Genomic DNA, 17,832 nt, shown 5'->3' on the forward strand with positions numbered 1-17,832 from the left:
AAGGTAAGTCTTAGAAGATACTTAGAAGACAGACATTTAGGCTCAAATTAAAAGATAAGCTCCACCTTCAAGTTCCAGCACACAGATACACAGAATTTCCTTATATACTTTAATCACCATGAATTTTTACCGACTGAGTATTTTTCTTCAAGTGTGGGACTGACTGTTAGATATTCATTTCGAAAAATCGTATGGAAAGAAAATATGGCCAGTGATTACATAACAACAATATAATGTCAAAACCCACTACATTTGGTTTCCTATGAAATACACACACTCCTACTACACTAAAAGCAAATTCACAACATTTTACAATAGTGAAGCAACAAAAAGATGCACAGATATGTCTGGCAGATAAGACGTTTGAGTATGAACTGCTCTATTTGATTTATAATTGTTTATCTTGAGAGTAATTGATTTAATGCGTACACTTTAAACAACAAAATATAACAGCAGACTTAGCCTACTGTATTTTTTATTTTTATGTATATCATCAACTTCAGAAAATAGAAATAAGTGTGCTGACAACAGGAGAATTCAAATGCTGGCTTGCTTATTAAGCCTTCCTATTAAGTATGCTATGTTAGTAAACTGAAATAGTATACCTGAGTGGAGTTAGATAGTTGGTTTTTCCACGGCTCCTCTGCGCTGCTGGTCAGGTTTGTGCGGTTATGAGGTAGAGAGAGTGCGTTTTGCTGCAGGTAAGGCACGTTTCCATTACTTCCACTTTCTGTTATGTGATTATTGCCTATCAAAATAGTGTCTGTACTACTCAGCGTTCTTGCTGTGCTGCAGGGAATGGGGCCTGCTGGAAAGGGTCCATTAGCCATAGGCTGCCCAGGGCAGGCCGGACGGATTCCACGCTGAGCGACATTAGGCACTCTGGTTAGAGCAACCTGCGGCTGCTGACCAGAGACAGAGTTTGTAGGCAGTGATGAATCAGCTGTTGGCCCATTAGGAATTCCAGTAGATCGTACCTGTGCAACTCCTGTTTGTCTCATCTAATGGAAGATGAACAAAGCACAAAAATGTTAGCTATAGAATTTAAGAAGTAAAGATCATATTAGGCTTGTGTATTTTATTGCACTTTTCAGTTTCAACTGTATGCTGATTTTGACATCTTCCCAGATGCATTTAAGAAGAAAGATTACTGTCATGCTCACAAATGCGCTGAGTGAATTTAAGGTAAAGCTATCGGCACACTTTTCTTCTAGGCTCTTCAGTTTGACTGTTAGCATTTTACTGCTAAAGTTGGACGCTAAGAGAGAGAGAAGTGAATAATGAAAGCATGAGAGAAAAGCTGTAATATGGTGTACTACAAGTAAGTTTTTCAACTCATACTGCTTCTACATGCATTCACTCACTTCAGTTTGAAAGTGTGGCTTGAAATGTTTTACACTATATGGTAGCCCTATAATAAAACAGCTAAAACCATTAACTTTCACAACTAAATCACACTTAAACTTTGTATAAATAAGGTGACGATGTAATATAGCAAAGGGCACAGAAAGTCTGTATACTACAAAACCTTAAGAATTCAAGGAACACAACAGATGCCATCATCAATATAACTTTGGTAGAACAGAAAAATATTTTTGTTCTCACTTGCTGGTGTTGCTGCATCAAGACAAACTGACTCTCCAGCTGCTCCAGCATAAGTTTCTGCGCTGGATTTAAATTATTTCGGTTTGCACGTAGCTGTTCCAAGTGCTGAAAAAAAACAACCAGCATAGTTAAGAATCATCACAAATATATGCATTTTTTAATAACCTTCTTGCATACAGTACTGAAAATTATCCAGGAAAACATGACTTGCACAGATAAAACAAAACTTGCAAAACTCAAGACAAGATCAAGATTTCTGCTGCAGACTAAAACATCTTTCTACAAACTATTCTGTAACCAAACCTTATTAGTAGTTACTTAAAGAGATTTTGAAAATTATCAGAGTAGATATTATTACCACTTCATTAAAATTAAGTGAACTAGTACCGTTAAGAAAACTACATTAAGGTATGACTACTTAGAATTCTTATTATCATTAGGCATGTTCTAACATTTTTGAACTGTGATATTCTTTTAATAACATTGCAAAGTATGAAGTAAATTCAGTCTTACAGTAACACATTAAAACTTCTCCAGGAAACATAAAAAATTCAGAACACTACGCAACTTAAGCACAGAAAGCTGTATCTGAAGATAAAATCCTGAAACAATTTACAACTGAAACTTAAGTATCTATTACCCAAAATTTGATTTTTGCATTCCTTTTAAACTACTCTCCACACACCTGTATTCTACCAGTAAGTAACATCTTTCATATAAAGAGACAGCTGAAGAGCTGTTTTGCAAGTTACAGGAAATGCTGCTCACTGAGCCTTCTATCTCTGCACTATATTCTCTTTTACAATTCCTTGTATCAAAAATAGTATCTGTGATACATAAGTGAGCTTTCCCGCTAAGCCTGATTTTCAAAAACCAAAATTCCTACTGAAGCTCACTGCAAGCCCTAATGAGCTGAAGAGATGACAAAAGCATCATGACAAAAAAGACCTGAAATAAGATTTCCAACACAAAATCTAGTATTTCATTTACAAATGTTAGATGATGTGTAATACAGAAAAGCAGTATTTGATTTGATTAATCCCATTTTGTACAATGTGTGAGTTTATGTAATTTGATACAATAAGATACCTTATAGGAAAAAGAGGATGCCACACAATATTTTCACTGCAATATTCTCTATGCAAAAAGAAGTAGCAAAATACACTTGGCTTGCAAGTGCTACAATCTGCATATCTATCTTTAAAACAACATAAAAAGGAGCATTACTGTATATGCTCCTACTTAAATTATAGAATTCAAACAATATAAGCATTCCATTTCTACTAATGACTATTTATTTTATTTTACAGCCACTCTTATATATTCCACACAGTATCCATCAATATTAAAAGAATTTGTATTGTTTCCCATTTAATTTCAGAAATGTAAGAGTCAAAAGTATCGTTATCTTAAAAGAAAGAAACTAAGAAAAAATAAATCAAAGCTTCTGAAGACCTTCAATGTACTTACCTGTAATTTCTGTGGTGTCAAGCACCAAGAATGAATTTGTTGCTGTACAGGAGGATGTGACACTGTATGGCCACTGCTCCAAACATCTGAAGTATTCTGAGAGAAAACATTATGTTAAAATTCTTGACTATCAACAGGTCAGTATCATGTTTTCATATCTGGATTTTATCTTATGAAAGAACTAATCATTTTACACACAAAATATACTAATGCATGCCAAGTCTCGTTCTACCATTCCCATACAGTATCACAGTAATTAAATGTAAAATAAGTGATATCAAATACCATAATGAGAAACAATCAAATAAAATTATGCAATTAACTTAAAGGTATACTGCTGTTAAAACTGGATAATTTTATCTACTGTAACATTACTACATGATGATGAAACACCTGAATTCTAAATATAAGCAAAGGCTGTAGACAGGATGACATGGTCGTCTCCCTCTCTATCCATCACCAGACTATGACTGTACTTTTCCACATACACAACTATGACTGTAATATAGTACTACTGATCTGTATCACCTTGCACACTTCCTATCACAGCTGTAACCTCCTTACTAAACACATCACTAAAAATTTTCTTTAAAATTTCTAAAAACATTCCCCACCTTGATGCCAAAGGATTGAAATTCACGGCACAAATTCTGTGCATGCTGCATCACTTTAATGCATATTTCCATATAATTTTGGGAGGGGGCTCTTTAGTTCATCAGAATATATACCTTTGTTGGACTAGATGTTCTTTTCCTCTTGGCAGGACTGGTCAGGTCATCTACTTGGCTAGAAGGAATCATGTGTAGTGGCAAGGATTGCTGTGAAATTGGTGTTTGAGTGAGGCCTAGTACAGGTTCAGTATTTGGATGATGAGGTTTACAAGCCTAAGAATCACAGAAGACAAAAATATGGTTCTATATATTCTTAATTCTTTCCTTGAAACTACATATTTTAACAGCCCACGTATTTTAAAAGGGCTGAGCAGATAGTTTGAAGTTGGTCTGAAAAACTGAAAAAATCAGTTTCCATATGGTCATCAATGGAGGAATGTGTACCTTTCAAGGGATTATTAAATCACCGCAGCATTCTATTTAAGATGATTTTTTTTAAATCATGAAAATCCACAAAGGTTCTAAATTGGTACCCCCATCTTTCTCCCACATTGCAGGGAGCCGCTTCTTGATCTAGTATACCCTTGCAAATAAATCAAAGGCTTTTTATCAATAAAAGCCAGTCCTGCACTTGATAAAATAAGCTTGACCGCTACAGATTGTAAAGAACCCTTAAAGCTGGGCACCTGCAGAACATAACCCAACTTCTCACCTGCTGTGCTGTGTTCATGGCACCCTGCCTGGAGGTAAGCTCTGCGGGGATTGGTAGGCTCCATGCCTCCTCAATACTAGGAAGTAATTTAGTTTTATTCTGTAGACTACCTTGTGGAAGGTTACACAACTGAGCCTAGGAAAAATTATGTAAAAAGCAAATTTAACACAAGCCTACTTTAGTAAGAGCAAGTCCATGAAATCTTCCTATATGCTGTAGCTAATTATGTCTTAAAGAAGAGGACAGATTTAAAATTTGGGGTTTTAGAAAGGTGCTAAGTATAAAGAGGGTAACCAGAATATAAACCTTTGTGAGAATCAGAACAAAGATGAGCTCTAGATTCACAGGTCTCATAATTCTTTTTTCTGAAATTGCAAACAAGAGTGAAAGATAGCACGTGTGTGTTCTCTATGTTATGAGAACTTAAAAATGTAGACAATATAACGAAAAAAAAGTGATGTAAAACAGTATGCATTGATTAAATAAGTAAAATAGGGGTTATAAGTAATTAAATTCCACTTAAAAATGAAGAAATAAAATATTACAGGCTATGATATGCTTACAATACATATGAAAACAAGTTATACACACCACAAATGATTGCAAGTTAAATTTGTGTGTTACTTCTACCCTCCCCTCTGGTATGTATATGGAAGAATATTTCCCACATCTTAAAACTTCAGCTTTACCTGTAAATACTTTATCCGTGCTGCAAGCGCAGAGGTATTACTACAATTTTTGCTCCTAGTTGCATTTAAGTAGCATTTAATGGCATCCTGAGGCTGGTTGCAGGACTCATAGAGTGTGCCTAGGTCCATCCAGGCTGCAGCATGGCCATGGTCTAATTGTACAGCACAGATATAGGCCTGTAAAGCATCCATAGGCTGATTTTGCTGTTGATACAGCACACTGAATAGAAAGATTTGTGAAGTTGAGAATTAATAACAAAGTCAAAATACAATGAAGTCAAATACAAGCATCCATCCCAAAGCCCTTAATAAACTTTGCCATTATATAAATCACAATAATGAGCAAAAAACCACCCCCATACTTAAAAAATCTTAACATGCAAACTTTGTATACACAGCATATTCAGTATTTTAAAAGTGGAAAAATCATGTAAAAATTGTAATTTAAACTTTAAATTAGACGAATCTGTCAACATAAAGGTAGAAATAAAAAAATATATATATGGTACATTTGAGAGCACGAAAGAGTTAAGAAGCTAATATTCTTCATTCATATGTATGTATTATCATTGAATTATATCACTGTATTACCCTGTTTCATTCTTACCCTATAGAACACCATGTATCTGCACTTGCTTCTGATTTATCAATAGATTGCCTATAAGATATAAAGGCATCCTGAACTTTCCCAATACTTGAATAGCACCTGGGAGAAGAGAAGAAGATTTTTGGTAATATTTACAGAAGGTAATAAGTGATGATGGCTTACGAAGACTGGTCTTACACATGTTATGTCACACAAGTACATACTCATCTAGGTGAATCCAAAACATTTGCTGCTAGTCAATGCTGGGCACAAATAGACTCAAACTTCTTAATCAACAAGTATTACTCACTCTTTATTAAAGAAGCACACCAATGCTGTTTAAACACTAACTGAATGTATTTGCAGTGAAAGCAGAAGTCATGCTACAGTTTGAAGATCTACCTTTGTACCACTTAAGATAGTCATCAATCAGTAAGAACAGTATTCATCTCCAGTCAACATTCAAAAAAATCTATTAAGTTACTTAGTTCATGAATTCTAATACAATAAAATTTCATATTCTACAATTAGTGCTTCAGGATCACTTGATTTATATTAAGAGATAATGACCAATTCAGTCAGCATGGTCCTTGACTGCCTTGGAAATTTTTTATATGCATAACTCATATCTCATTAAGTTTTCAAATAATGTACAACAAACCAATTAGTTTAACCCTGTACAGAGAGCAATAAAATCTGTAAAAATCTTTCTTGTCTGGATTTTTTCAAATTTTATTACTTGAATATTCTGTATGTGCTACGACTTCATAGGGACCCTGGCACTGTAAGCAGAACTGTCAGAGCCTGAAATAGAACTACCACTCTGCCGCAGGGAATAATATCTACTTTTAAAAATTAAAACCTTCAAATAAATAAAATATGAAAAATACACATGCAATCAGTTTTAACTATATAAAATATATATATTTTAATATATATTTAACTAATAGCTCTGCCTTATGTTGTTTCCATTAAGTCTCCCTCTTGGAAAAAAAACTGACAACTTTCAAAGAACGTCAATAACAAAGTTTATTCTAGAAATAAATAAATAAATAAATCTGGGCAGAAAAGTACAGGTGAGGTTCATCAAATATGCTATACTCTTTTGTGTATTCTTAAGGCTTATTAGAAAATACAGTACTATCTAGCAGTAATCCATCTAAAAATAGGTTACAACTCAATACTACATTTCAGGATACCATTTTATTCACAATCTAACCCACGTTCCAATAGACATAGTTAAATCTGCTTAACAGATACACAAAAATTCCCATTAGGATAACGCTAATATCAAGCACACGAGAAACTTTAAAACAGGGAAGTGGGGTGGAGCTTTTTGGAGTGGGAGTGGGAAGGTTTTGCAAGGTTACCTAGGAAGCTAGCTTTAAACCATGTATCTAATTTGGAGGACCAACAGAGGAAGGAATAATGCAATACTGGGAATGAAAAAGAGGAAGAGTGAATGCACAGACCTGTAACCTTATAACCCTCCTGTTAGTGTACTAACAGGAGGCAGGAGGCACAGAAACATTTTGCTCTGGTTCTCCTCTGTAGAATATAGGGATATTTCTACTACATTTCCTATTCCCCTGTTTCCTCCACTCCCCCATCTCATTTGTATGGTCCTAGGTTTCATTCCAACCATAATAAAGCCTAGGTACAGGAAGAGCACAGATACTCCACTGATCCTTGCCTCTGTCCTGCAGCTGTGTAAGAACACAATTGGCTCTAGCTGTTTGGATTGGAATTAGTGAGGAAAAGAACTGGTTTTAGCCGAAGGGATGACAAAACAAGTCAGATGATCCCTGGCTCCTTTTACCTTTTCTTCCCACTCCTACTCCAGCTCTCTGTCCCCACTGCCTTTACTTCTCCCTTAGACTGCAGACCACTAGTTTAAGAGTCTGGCTCAAAAAAGAGCAGCAGGAATAAAATCAGAGTGAAAGATACAGTAGTATGTTCTAGTTACATATGAGAAGAACTTCCAGGAAAGTGAGCTGGAAGATACTGAGGTTACTATATATATATATATATATATATTAATTTTTTTTTGCATAATTTCTATTTAATCTATTTCTCAATAGAACTGACCAGTTCATGTGCTTAAATTGACATCAAAGCTTTCAACCATATAGAAGTTGGAATGCTATTCTCCAAAACCTGATTAAAGCACCTATTTTTTTAAAAAAGGAGACTAAGAAGAGTCATTAAATTGATATGATTTATATCTTCAACAAAGCTCATTTTCAAGTGAAAAATACTGAGCATGGGTGGAAATTAATATAATACTTAAGTATAAACTAGAATGGATCCACTTGAGTTATCTTGGCTTAATATCTAGTTGCAAACTGTTCTGTCAGTAGATTGATGTATTTTAGTGCTGAAACTGTTTGAGACTAGAAGGGAAATTTTAAGAAAATAAAGAGAAAATAATGAAAAAAAGTAAAAACAGGCAGGGCAGATTAATATTACTGTAAAGGTGTAAACTAAACTACAAGAAAAGAAAACCAACAAAAAACGGGACCACTTAGGTAATGTATTTCATTTCAATTTGTAATTCATGATCATCCTAAATAACTCAGCAGCTTTCCTGAATATAAGGACTTCACTAGCTACAAACATCTTTTCATTTTTCCTCTAGAAGCTGCTGAGAACATAAAAGATAACTCATACTAACATACTCAAAAAATAATTACACAGCGAATAAAAACACAGTTGCAATGTCTATTAAGTCATTTCTCACCTTCCAAGGAAATACCAGGATTGACCAGAATTTGGATCTGCTTCTAGAGATTTCTGGAGATACTGTATAGCATAACTTTCCTTGGTTGCCTTGTCTCCAAGCTGATCCACGGTGTGATGCATCCAGCCTACAAGAAAAAGCCACAGATGGCAGAAGTGAAATTCTCAAACATCATTTAATGCCCTGGCACAGCAGAATACTGTCAGCTTTGGTCCTTATTAAAAATATGAATATCAAATAATACATACATTGTTATGAATGAAACTTTAAAAATTTACTTTTGAAGCTCAATACTAAAACTACAGGGCTAAAGGACATAGATTCAAAATTACCTTCACATGCTTTGATAACATTTCTGTTTAAAGCATTTTCTACAAGGTGAGTAGCATAACTATGAACCACTCAGTATTCTACTATAAGAAGTTAATCTGATATTAACTCTTTCCACCTCTGAACGTGGGCACTTCTCATGCCATCATCTTCCCTGTAACACACATCCATCACCTGCATATTAAGTTCATCTTACCTTTTCTTTCTAAACTCTCATATCTGTATTTGTACTATTCCCCAATAATGCATTATTAAGAATTGCTGACATTCCAAGACAGTTTTTCATACTTTGTTGTTACGTGTACATTGCTACAACAACCCCCATTTTTGCTTTGAAAAATGCAATCACCTCTCACTTACATATCAAATGCTCCTAAAAAGATCATTTTGTTTTCCTCACATAATCACGTAATACATTTTCACGTGCCTTCTCTTTTTCCATTACATTAGGCAAATCATTTATCCTGAATTTAATGGCCTCCCAGTCCTTGCCTTCATACGATCTTTTACAAGCCATCAAAGTGCATGTCTATTTCAGCAATGACGTAAGATCTGGTTACCATTTCAAATAAAGCACCTAGGACATCTCAGGCTTCTCCCCATCTGCCTCTATGACTAGATGGTATCTCTGGAAGCACTCACAAAATGAAATTCTTTGCTACAGGCAGCTGGTTTGTTGAAATCTCTATATACTACATTGGGCCATTGGTAAGTTACGTATTGGTGTTTGCTTAATTTCTATGTATTTATCTTAACAACCTCTTGTCTTTCACCTAATATTCATAAACTGTAAAATATGACAGCAGATTGTCCCTATTGTCACTGACAGCGTCCTGGTCTAAAATGATCCCTTGTGAAACACTATCAGTTTCATATAATATCTAAGGTTTGCATAAGGTTTTTGTTATATAGAGCTGTACATACATCTGCTCTCAACGTTCACGTAAAACCCTTCATCAACTAAACTTCTGTACCCCAAGCTTATCCTTTAGGAATCATTCTAACCACATAATCACATAATATCATTTAAAGGATAAGTGTCTGCCCACTCCATCAGAAATGTCAGACATAGTAAGCAACACTGAGAACAGAACTGATGAGTATTTACAACTTTACTTCATTCTCTGTGACTGGGCTACACCTTAAATAACTTATTCTACCCAATCTATTTGAGTTATATATATTTATTTAATCCCATGAGTTCATAGCAGTCACAAAGACACTTTTGCAAAGGAAGACAAGCTTACAAGCTTAAAAAAAAAGGCAATCTAGGAAAAAATTGAATCTACTGAACAGCGTTTGCCTGAGGTGTTTGAAGAAGTTTCTGGGTTTCCACATGGAAACTGTGTTGAGAAGCACAAGTTTGAATAATTCATCAACAGCAAGAAATATCGTGTTAAGAATCAAGTAGTTACAGTGCTGACAGAAGAGTACTTTATCTTGTCTGAAGACTGACCAAGTCAAAACCCTACCCACCAGAAAAAAAAGAAAAAAAACAGAGTAACTTCTGTAGATAAACAAGCTACGATTTTGATTCAAACCCCAAGTCACTGATGTCTTGAAACACAGAGGAAATACTTGTGCTTTAAGAAACTAGGCTTATGTGAGGGTACTTATTTGAATGAACCTACACAATTGTACAAGAAAGATAAAATACTGGGTACAGTAGTAAGTAAAGCCGGAGTGGATTTTAGAGAGTATAAATGTGGGTAAAGCAGCCATTAAACAATTTCCTGAATCTTCAGAAGTGTTGTGCTGTGATGCCTATATTATGCTTTATCAGAACCTTGCCAAACTGACAGATAACATGCTGTATCTGCAGATCTTCACCGAGGTTCACTGATAAGAAGCAAGAATCTATTTCTAGGAGACAGTAATGAGAACTAGAAATCCCTATCTAGTTTCAGTGCTGAACCAAGGGTTGCTTCCTGATTTTATCTTACTGTGTAGGGAGGTGAAAAAGGTAGAAGTCAAGAGAGAACAAACAAAGTTTTCTTCTAGAACAGCACAAGCAAAGAAAACTGGTAAGCCACGTAGTCTCTGCTTTGCAAGAGCTAATTCTAATTGTCAACTGCATACTAAATACTCTCCTACTTTGGGGACATTTTCAATATTATAATCAAAAATGCTAATTTTGTCCATGTTCCAGGCTCTTTTCCAGTTTTTTTGGTTTTTTTTTTTAATCTAATTTGTTACAAATCACCACGTTTCTTCAGAAAAAGCATTTTCTAGCCTGGCTCATGTTTCAGTTGGTTTTATGCTTATCAATCACTCTCGTGTTGTATTTGTGGCAACTGCTGTTTCCCTGATAAACATCATCCCAGTCTCTGAAGACTCTCAGTTTTTGAACCTGTTCCCCATTTCAGGATCTCATGATGTCTCATCCAATTACAGTCATCACCTAGAAATGCCCCAAACAAAGGTCTTCGAAAGAGTGCTTTAGGAAGCCCTAGGCAGATGCTAACAACGTTCTACGCTCTATTTAAGCAACTGTTCATTAAAATTGGAGAGAGAATACTGGGACAGATTTGATCTTCAATCTCATCCAGCACAGTGGCCCTTATTTAATGCAACTTTAGGCAATATGGTGAAAAGCATCATTGTCTGGAAAGCAAATTAAACGCAGTAAAAAACATGAAACAAACTGTTCTTATTCAACTGCACAGATCTTCCTGTTACATCTATCGGAACTAATTAGCACACACCAGCTCAAACACGTACATATTTCTCAGAGAATCACAAGGTTCTCCTCCACAACGATCTGTTTCGGAAAACAGCAATGAGAGCAAAGTTTTTAGTAATTCTCTCTCACAACATCTGAACTTGCCTAAATTTCAACTCATGCTCAATAAACATTAATTATCTAAGAAAAATAAACAAGAGGTATTTTCATGCCAAAATAATTTTTCTGTTGGGAATGAAAGAAAAACAAGAGAGTCTGATCTAGAAACACATTTTGATTGTTTTTTGCTAATAGCATTCTGGCAGATGGCAGGTATTTTCTACATCAGTTGCTCTGGAAGTAATGCCTGATTTCCATGGAAACTACATCAAATACAAAGAGTACAATAACACTATTTGATAGAGCAAATTCTTAGCTACAGAACACTTCTTTTCAACACAGTCACCACCACTAGCTATGCATTTTTTTCACTGATGAACAAGAGCTGCATGCCACGCTCATAAAAATCTGCACCAGCGGAGGTGACCCACTGTCGCTGTCACCACTGCTGAAATGCACCACCCACTGCCTCACTGTGCTCACATCCACTGTTGGCCACCATCAATGTTCTGCATGTGTCAATGACTGTCAACAGAAGCAATTATTTTTCCGCAGAAAGGAATTCAATTACACACTTTGCTTCATATGCACTTCCATGTCAGACACCATTGTGTCAGACTGCCCCTCTGCTGCCATCTGCCACACAGCAACAACATGTAATGGGATATTGGTGGGAAGGTTCAATCTCTACTGCCATCCCACCAACATCTGCCTCTGATGTCATGTGCCAACATCATAAAACAGAAGGCATTATTTTTGGAGTAGCCCTTTTATTATTTTTCCTAAGCAGTACTGTACCACCCAGACTATGCTTCCTGAGGAGGTGTTTTATTATCAGCTGCTAGATACTAAATCAGTCATAAACAACATACTCTGATTAATAGCACCGCTAATAGTGAGGAGCAAAAGAAATGGTTAATTATTCTATGAACATTCTAGTTAGGAGCACTCTGTCTCCTTCTCTACATACCAGCTACCCCAAATATCATAATTAGGTGACCAACGCTGATTAAACAGTGGAAGCTAATTCAGTTCTCAGACAGCAGACAATTCACAGACACTGCTCCTATTGCTAGCACAGCAACCTGTGGTATGATTTTATGAAGACGACCTTGCCTTTGGTTCTAATGTTGCAACAAGTGTCAAAAAGACATGGAAAAGCACTGGTCACCTATTCTGGGCAATCTGTCTTCTGTTGATCCTCTGTGAAGCCTATTTGGATGGCACTGTTTACAACTTATACTAAGCTGAGTAGCACTAAATTAAAAAACAAACTAAAACCAAGGGGGATACTGAAATGTAAGGAACATTTCCACATGACAGCACCTAGATTCCTGCAGTGTCATCTGTGGTTTCACACAGCTAAACAAATCAGCCTGCCCCAAACAGACACACAAACTACATTTCAGAAAAGAAAGTCTCTTGTGGCTGTAACTTAGTGCCAGTTACTCATCTGAATTAAATGACCACTGTGTGAAGGAAAAAGAAAAAGAAAAAGATGGGCATAAGCAGGCTAAATTAATATTTAGAATAATAAATTAGATGAAGAACATGGAAAAAGTGAATGAAGAATTTGCATCGTTTTAGCAAGATATTCTGGAAATACTTTCATGAGGCATATAGGAAAAATGCTATTTATTCTACCCACTCCCTACAAGTTTTCGACTACAAATGATTTATCAGCTTTCTGTAACTGTGGGAGATGACAAATTTTAAATGGCAATATTTTTTCCCTTTTATGTGACTTCTTTTCCTTTATGGAGTAATAAACTTTTAGTTACAGGAGTACGTTTTCATTAAGCACTTAAAATTAAGAAGAAAGAAAACGTCAATTTTTCACTTGCAGGGTTATTCTGTTCTGCAACAAAAGGAAGTATTCTGGTTTACTGCACTTAGTCTGGCTATTGGAGGGTTGTTCTCAGAGGCAGAATTCAGAATTCAAAGAATAGAGAATTCTAACTACTGTACGCTCGCTATGAAAGATCACTCTCTCACTGCCCCAAATGTACATTGCAAGTACCGCAGTAAGACTATGAGCTTTTTAATTTTATAAGTTTAGTTACAGTATTTCCCTTCTCTCTTATTTGATTAATTATCTACTGTTACGCATTCTATTTTGAGTTAAAATCTCAAATATGAACCTCAGTAATTCAGATTCACTTAGAAATTGGAGCCTTAAAAAACACTGTTGAAGGCAAAGATGGAAAAATAGAAACACAGAGAAAAATAAAAGTTGATTTTACATACCTAACTGCTGTAAGACAGTTGCTTTTACTTGTGCAGGAAGGTTTTCGATCTGCAAAAGTTGTTCATAAGCTTCCTTTGCAGAGTGATACTTTCTCTGCAAAAGGAAAGAAGTAAATTGATTAATCATAAACCTCAAAATAAATCACCAATAGTAACGATTTCACAGCACTGACAGCACACAAACACATTGACAAAAAAAATCAAGGACTTTTTTTATTTGCATACAGTGCATATGAAAGCTTTCGTAAGTGATATATATATATATATATGATAAGAGAATAACTTTCATAAAATATAGTATTTAATACAAATTGAATACTTAAAATAGTCAAGGAAAATTTGTAAATTATTAAATTTGGTCAGCTCCTCACGCATGCATTATACTTCTTATACTAAATTGAACACGTTTCTTTTCAGCGGAATGCTGGATTGTGAGTTGACATCGGAAAAAACCCTACTCATATGACTCGCAGGAAATTCGCAACAGAGAAGAAGATCATCAGAAACTGGAAGCTCGTATGCTTTTGCCTCTCTCCTTTTTTTTGTTATATTAGAATGGCCTATTTGCTGCACTGGTAACAGTCCCACCATTTGTAGAATTAAAACAAACCTACATATTATGCTTCAAGAAGCAAGATATACTATCTTATTATTTGCCATATAGTTTAAATGTGCTTAAAACATGGAAACATTCAATTCTTAACTCCTATATAGACCTTGAAACAGAAAACGCATTTCCAAGTCAGAATCATGATCTCTTCTGACTTTTGGAACAGTAACAGCTTTTGTTTTGTGCACATTAAAGGTTAAGCATTCTTGATTTTTATTTATCTATTTATTTGTAATCGTGTCCTCATTTGTTTCTCCTCACGTTACCCTAGCAAGAATTGTTTAACCGTGAACTTATTTTAAATGGCTTAATTCTTCTACCTCTCCTCTCCCACGTAGCTATATCTACTATAAAGGCTGAGGCCTGCTGTTCTGGGTTTTCTTTTTTTGGTTGGGTTTTTGGTTGATGTTTGTTTTTTTTTTGTCAGTTTCTAAGAATTCTGCACAAAACAGAATGCTTTCAGGTAACTCAACATTAGATCTCCTTCTGACAGATAGACGAAGAGCCTATTAAAATAAAAAGGGCAACCTAAATGCAAATTGTCATGATTTAATTACATTTGTTATATGCAAAGAAAACACAGTACTGACTAGTGGTGTTTTAAAAGGGACAACCCTTGTGTTGTCCCTATTAAGGAGATTGTAAGCAGCCTAAGTAATCATTAGAAGTTAAATGTTACTCGGTTCTTGAGATCCCACAATCACAAAAGACAATTTTGTTGTTTTTAAAACCTTAATCTAGTCAGGAAGAAAAATTAAAGCGGCAATTACATACTTTCAAATGGAACAAAGGGAAGTTGGTAGAAAAGGTTTTTAATTGGTGTTCATGAAATGTAGACAACTGGCAAGAAAACAAATAATATAAATAAATAAAATATCCATGGCTAGCAAAATCAAAACAATCAGGAAAGAACTTTAAATTTAGCATTGGGAACAAAATCTGTAGTTAATGACTATGAAAGATAGGCAAATGAACAGAAGTTCCCCATACAGTGTGACAGCAGGGGCAGCAATCTGGATGTTAAATAGATAAATACTAGTGACTAATATCTCCACTTTGAAAAAGATGTTTGCATGCTTGGAATGATTCAGAAAGGTCTATTAGAATGCGGTATGTTTTCTAGACCTAGAATAATATTTGCTTTTGTTATTTGTTGTATTATTTACCCTTTAGAAATCTGCCTACATACATGTCCTAAAGTATTACAGAAAACTGTCACAATGTTTACATTTGTTTTTATTTAGGTATTCAACATGCTCTTGAGTTTGGCTGTTTTACAAACAAATGTTAGGAAATGTGGGGTGGGAAAAAAAACATCATCTTTCTTAAGGAACTCCAGCTGAAAACCTAACTAGCTTGGAAGGACTCGCATGGCCACAGATCAAATAGCAGAAACTAGCATTAAAACCAAGAAAAAACACCACTACCTATTATCAACACTGGATTATTCTCTTGTTCAGGAAGGAGGAAACAGAACACCCAGCCCCCTTCCTGAAGTGCCTCTTTGCTGTGTCAGAGGTAATACTCAAATCCAGTCAAGACCCCATGTGGTTCAAAGTTTCTCAAATTCCAGAGAAAAAGATAACCATTAAAGAGAACTGCAAGGCAAACAGAGTCTAAAAGTAGTGTGTGCTTTTTGCCTCTGACTTATATTAAAAGTTCCTGTTGCCTGCAACTGCCAGTTAGAAAGCATTTGCGATACAGGCCATAGTATTACATAGGGCACCTGGCATGGTGACCTGAGAGTTTCAACTTTCTGCTTTATTTTAGCAGGTCAAAAAAACAACGTATATAGGATGCTTTATTACATGAACTTGTCAGATGTGCTCCAGTGCTCAAAACGAAACAAAAAGCCTCCCTAAAGTGTTAAGCCACAAAAATCCAGGAAGTTTCTTAATGGTGGCTTGGGATTGGGGATTTCTGTTTGTCGTACAGTTACTTAAATTCAAAAGTTCTACTGCATCAAGAGCAGTCAAAAGAAAATATCTCATTCATCAAGTTCTTAATTTCTATTTGTAAATAATTACCTACTTAATGCCATTTTTCACTGTGCCATCAAAAAACAGCACTTACTTTATATATACTATATAAAGCTACTTTCTAATTGACTGAAAATGTAGAATGTTTGTTGTCTGTTTTATTTACAACAGTTTTTGTTTTCATGTCACATTTCTTCCTCAGTCATATAACACCTATAAACATGACAAGTGAGTATACAATCTACAATCATACAACCAGTCAGTCAAATTAGAAATATACAATATCTGATTCCGTTTGCTGCTTTTGTTTTAGTTTATTTATATCCTAGAAACTCAGTGAGTGTTCCATAATTTCCCAAAAGATTGATCTAAAAAACCCCGTGGTAGGATTTGACACACAATAATAATGCAGCATTATGTCTCATTGTCCTCAGATCTCACAAAGCTACTGTCATAATAGTCGAGTTAAATTTGAAAAGTTCATGTTAAATATACTTAAAAAGCACCTGGACATTTTTTTGTATGTGAATGTGAGGAAACAATAATGGATATGCATGAGTTGAGTGACTGTATATTATTTATATTTATATACAATATATACATGCACCTGGACAAACTTTGTGTGTGTGAACGTGAGAAACAACAGGACTACATATGAATTGAGAAACTATGCATTTTTTCATATTCATATGTTATATATTAAAAATCCACTGGTTAGCCAAAGTTTTGTCACAGTTTTTTGCGCACTATCTGGGAGGCTAGTGAACATATATTTACTGAAACAGCCAAACCATTTCAGCAATGACAGTGCACATGCATAATATTAGGACTTGAGCCTAACTCCAATTCACAAAAGCATCTACAATCAGCTGAAGGCCACAGACTGATTATATCATGCAGCTAGAAATTTAATCACGTTTTATAAAAAGGAGCCTAATGCTTACCTGGATTTCATATAAGTGGGCGATGTGGAACTGAACTGTAAGAGTGAAAAAATCAAAATGATTAGACATGATGAATGACATTAACAATACATTTTTCTCAAGTCAGAGATAAATATGTTTGAAATGTATAAATGCAAAGCAAAGACTAACTACATTTTAAGAACACAAAAAAAGTATGTTTGGTATGATATTTTTGCATTTTAATAAAAAACAGAATGCTTAGAAAATGTGTTTTCTAGAAAAAGCACCCAAGACTGAAAACAAACGTCGCAGAAAAGCAGACCATGGATTTTATTTGTGCTCTGAAATTCAAAGTTCATTAACATTTTTCAGGTATAGTCGTAACATAATACCTAAGCAAGAGATTGCACAATGACATGTTAATATTTATGGATGTAAGGAAATAAGAAAATAAATAAGAAAATATTCTCTTTTTTAAACCAAGCTCAACTCATTTCAATTGCACAGAACTATTTTTCTTCAGTGTTATGGCATAAGATGTGATAGGTATGCAGATGCAGGTCTCT

At 35.0% G+C, this 17,832-nt stretch overlaps 1 protein-coding gene across 1 annotated transcript in view; it reads right to left on the minus strand.

The window, feature by feature from the left end:
- The window catches only part of KDM6A (lysine demethylase 6A), a 142,925-nt gene that overhangs the window by 39,661 nt on the left and 85,432 nt on the right, over nt 1-17,832 (minus strand). Inside the window, exons 8-18 of the mRNA XM_032449218.1 lie at nt 17,306-17,340; nt 15,157-15,222; nt 13,773-13,866; nt 8,414-8,540; nt 5,695-5,793; nt 5,088-5,307; nt 4,399-4,533; nt 3,804-3,959; nt 3,076-3,171; nt 1,606-1,710; nt 606-1,001 (exon numbers count right to left, since the gene is read on the minus strand). Of these exons, the coding sequence (XP_032305109.1) occupies nt 606-1,001; nt 1,606-1,710; nt 3,076-3,171; nt 3,804-3,959; nt 4,399-4,533; nt 5,088-5,307; nt 5,695-5,793; nt 8,414-8,540; nt 13,773-13,866; nt 15,157-15,222; nt 17,306-17,340 (1,529 nt within the window). The remainder of the gene's footprint in view (nt 1-605; nt 1,002-1,605; nt 1,711-3,075; nt 3,172-3,803; nt 3,960-4,398; nt 4,534-5,087; nt 5,308-5,694; nt 5,794-8,413; nt 8,541-13,772; nt 13,867-15,156; nt 15,223-17,305; nt 17,341-17,832) is intronic.

The sequence above is a fragment of the Coturnix japonica genome, chromosome 1 (assembly GCF_001577835.2).
Source record: "Coturnix japonica isolate 7356 chromosome 1, Coturnix japonica 2.1, whole genome shotgun sequence".
Taxonomy (NCBI): Eukaryota; Metazoa; Chordata; class Aves; order Galliformes; family Phasianidae; genus Coturnix; species Coturnix japonica.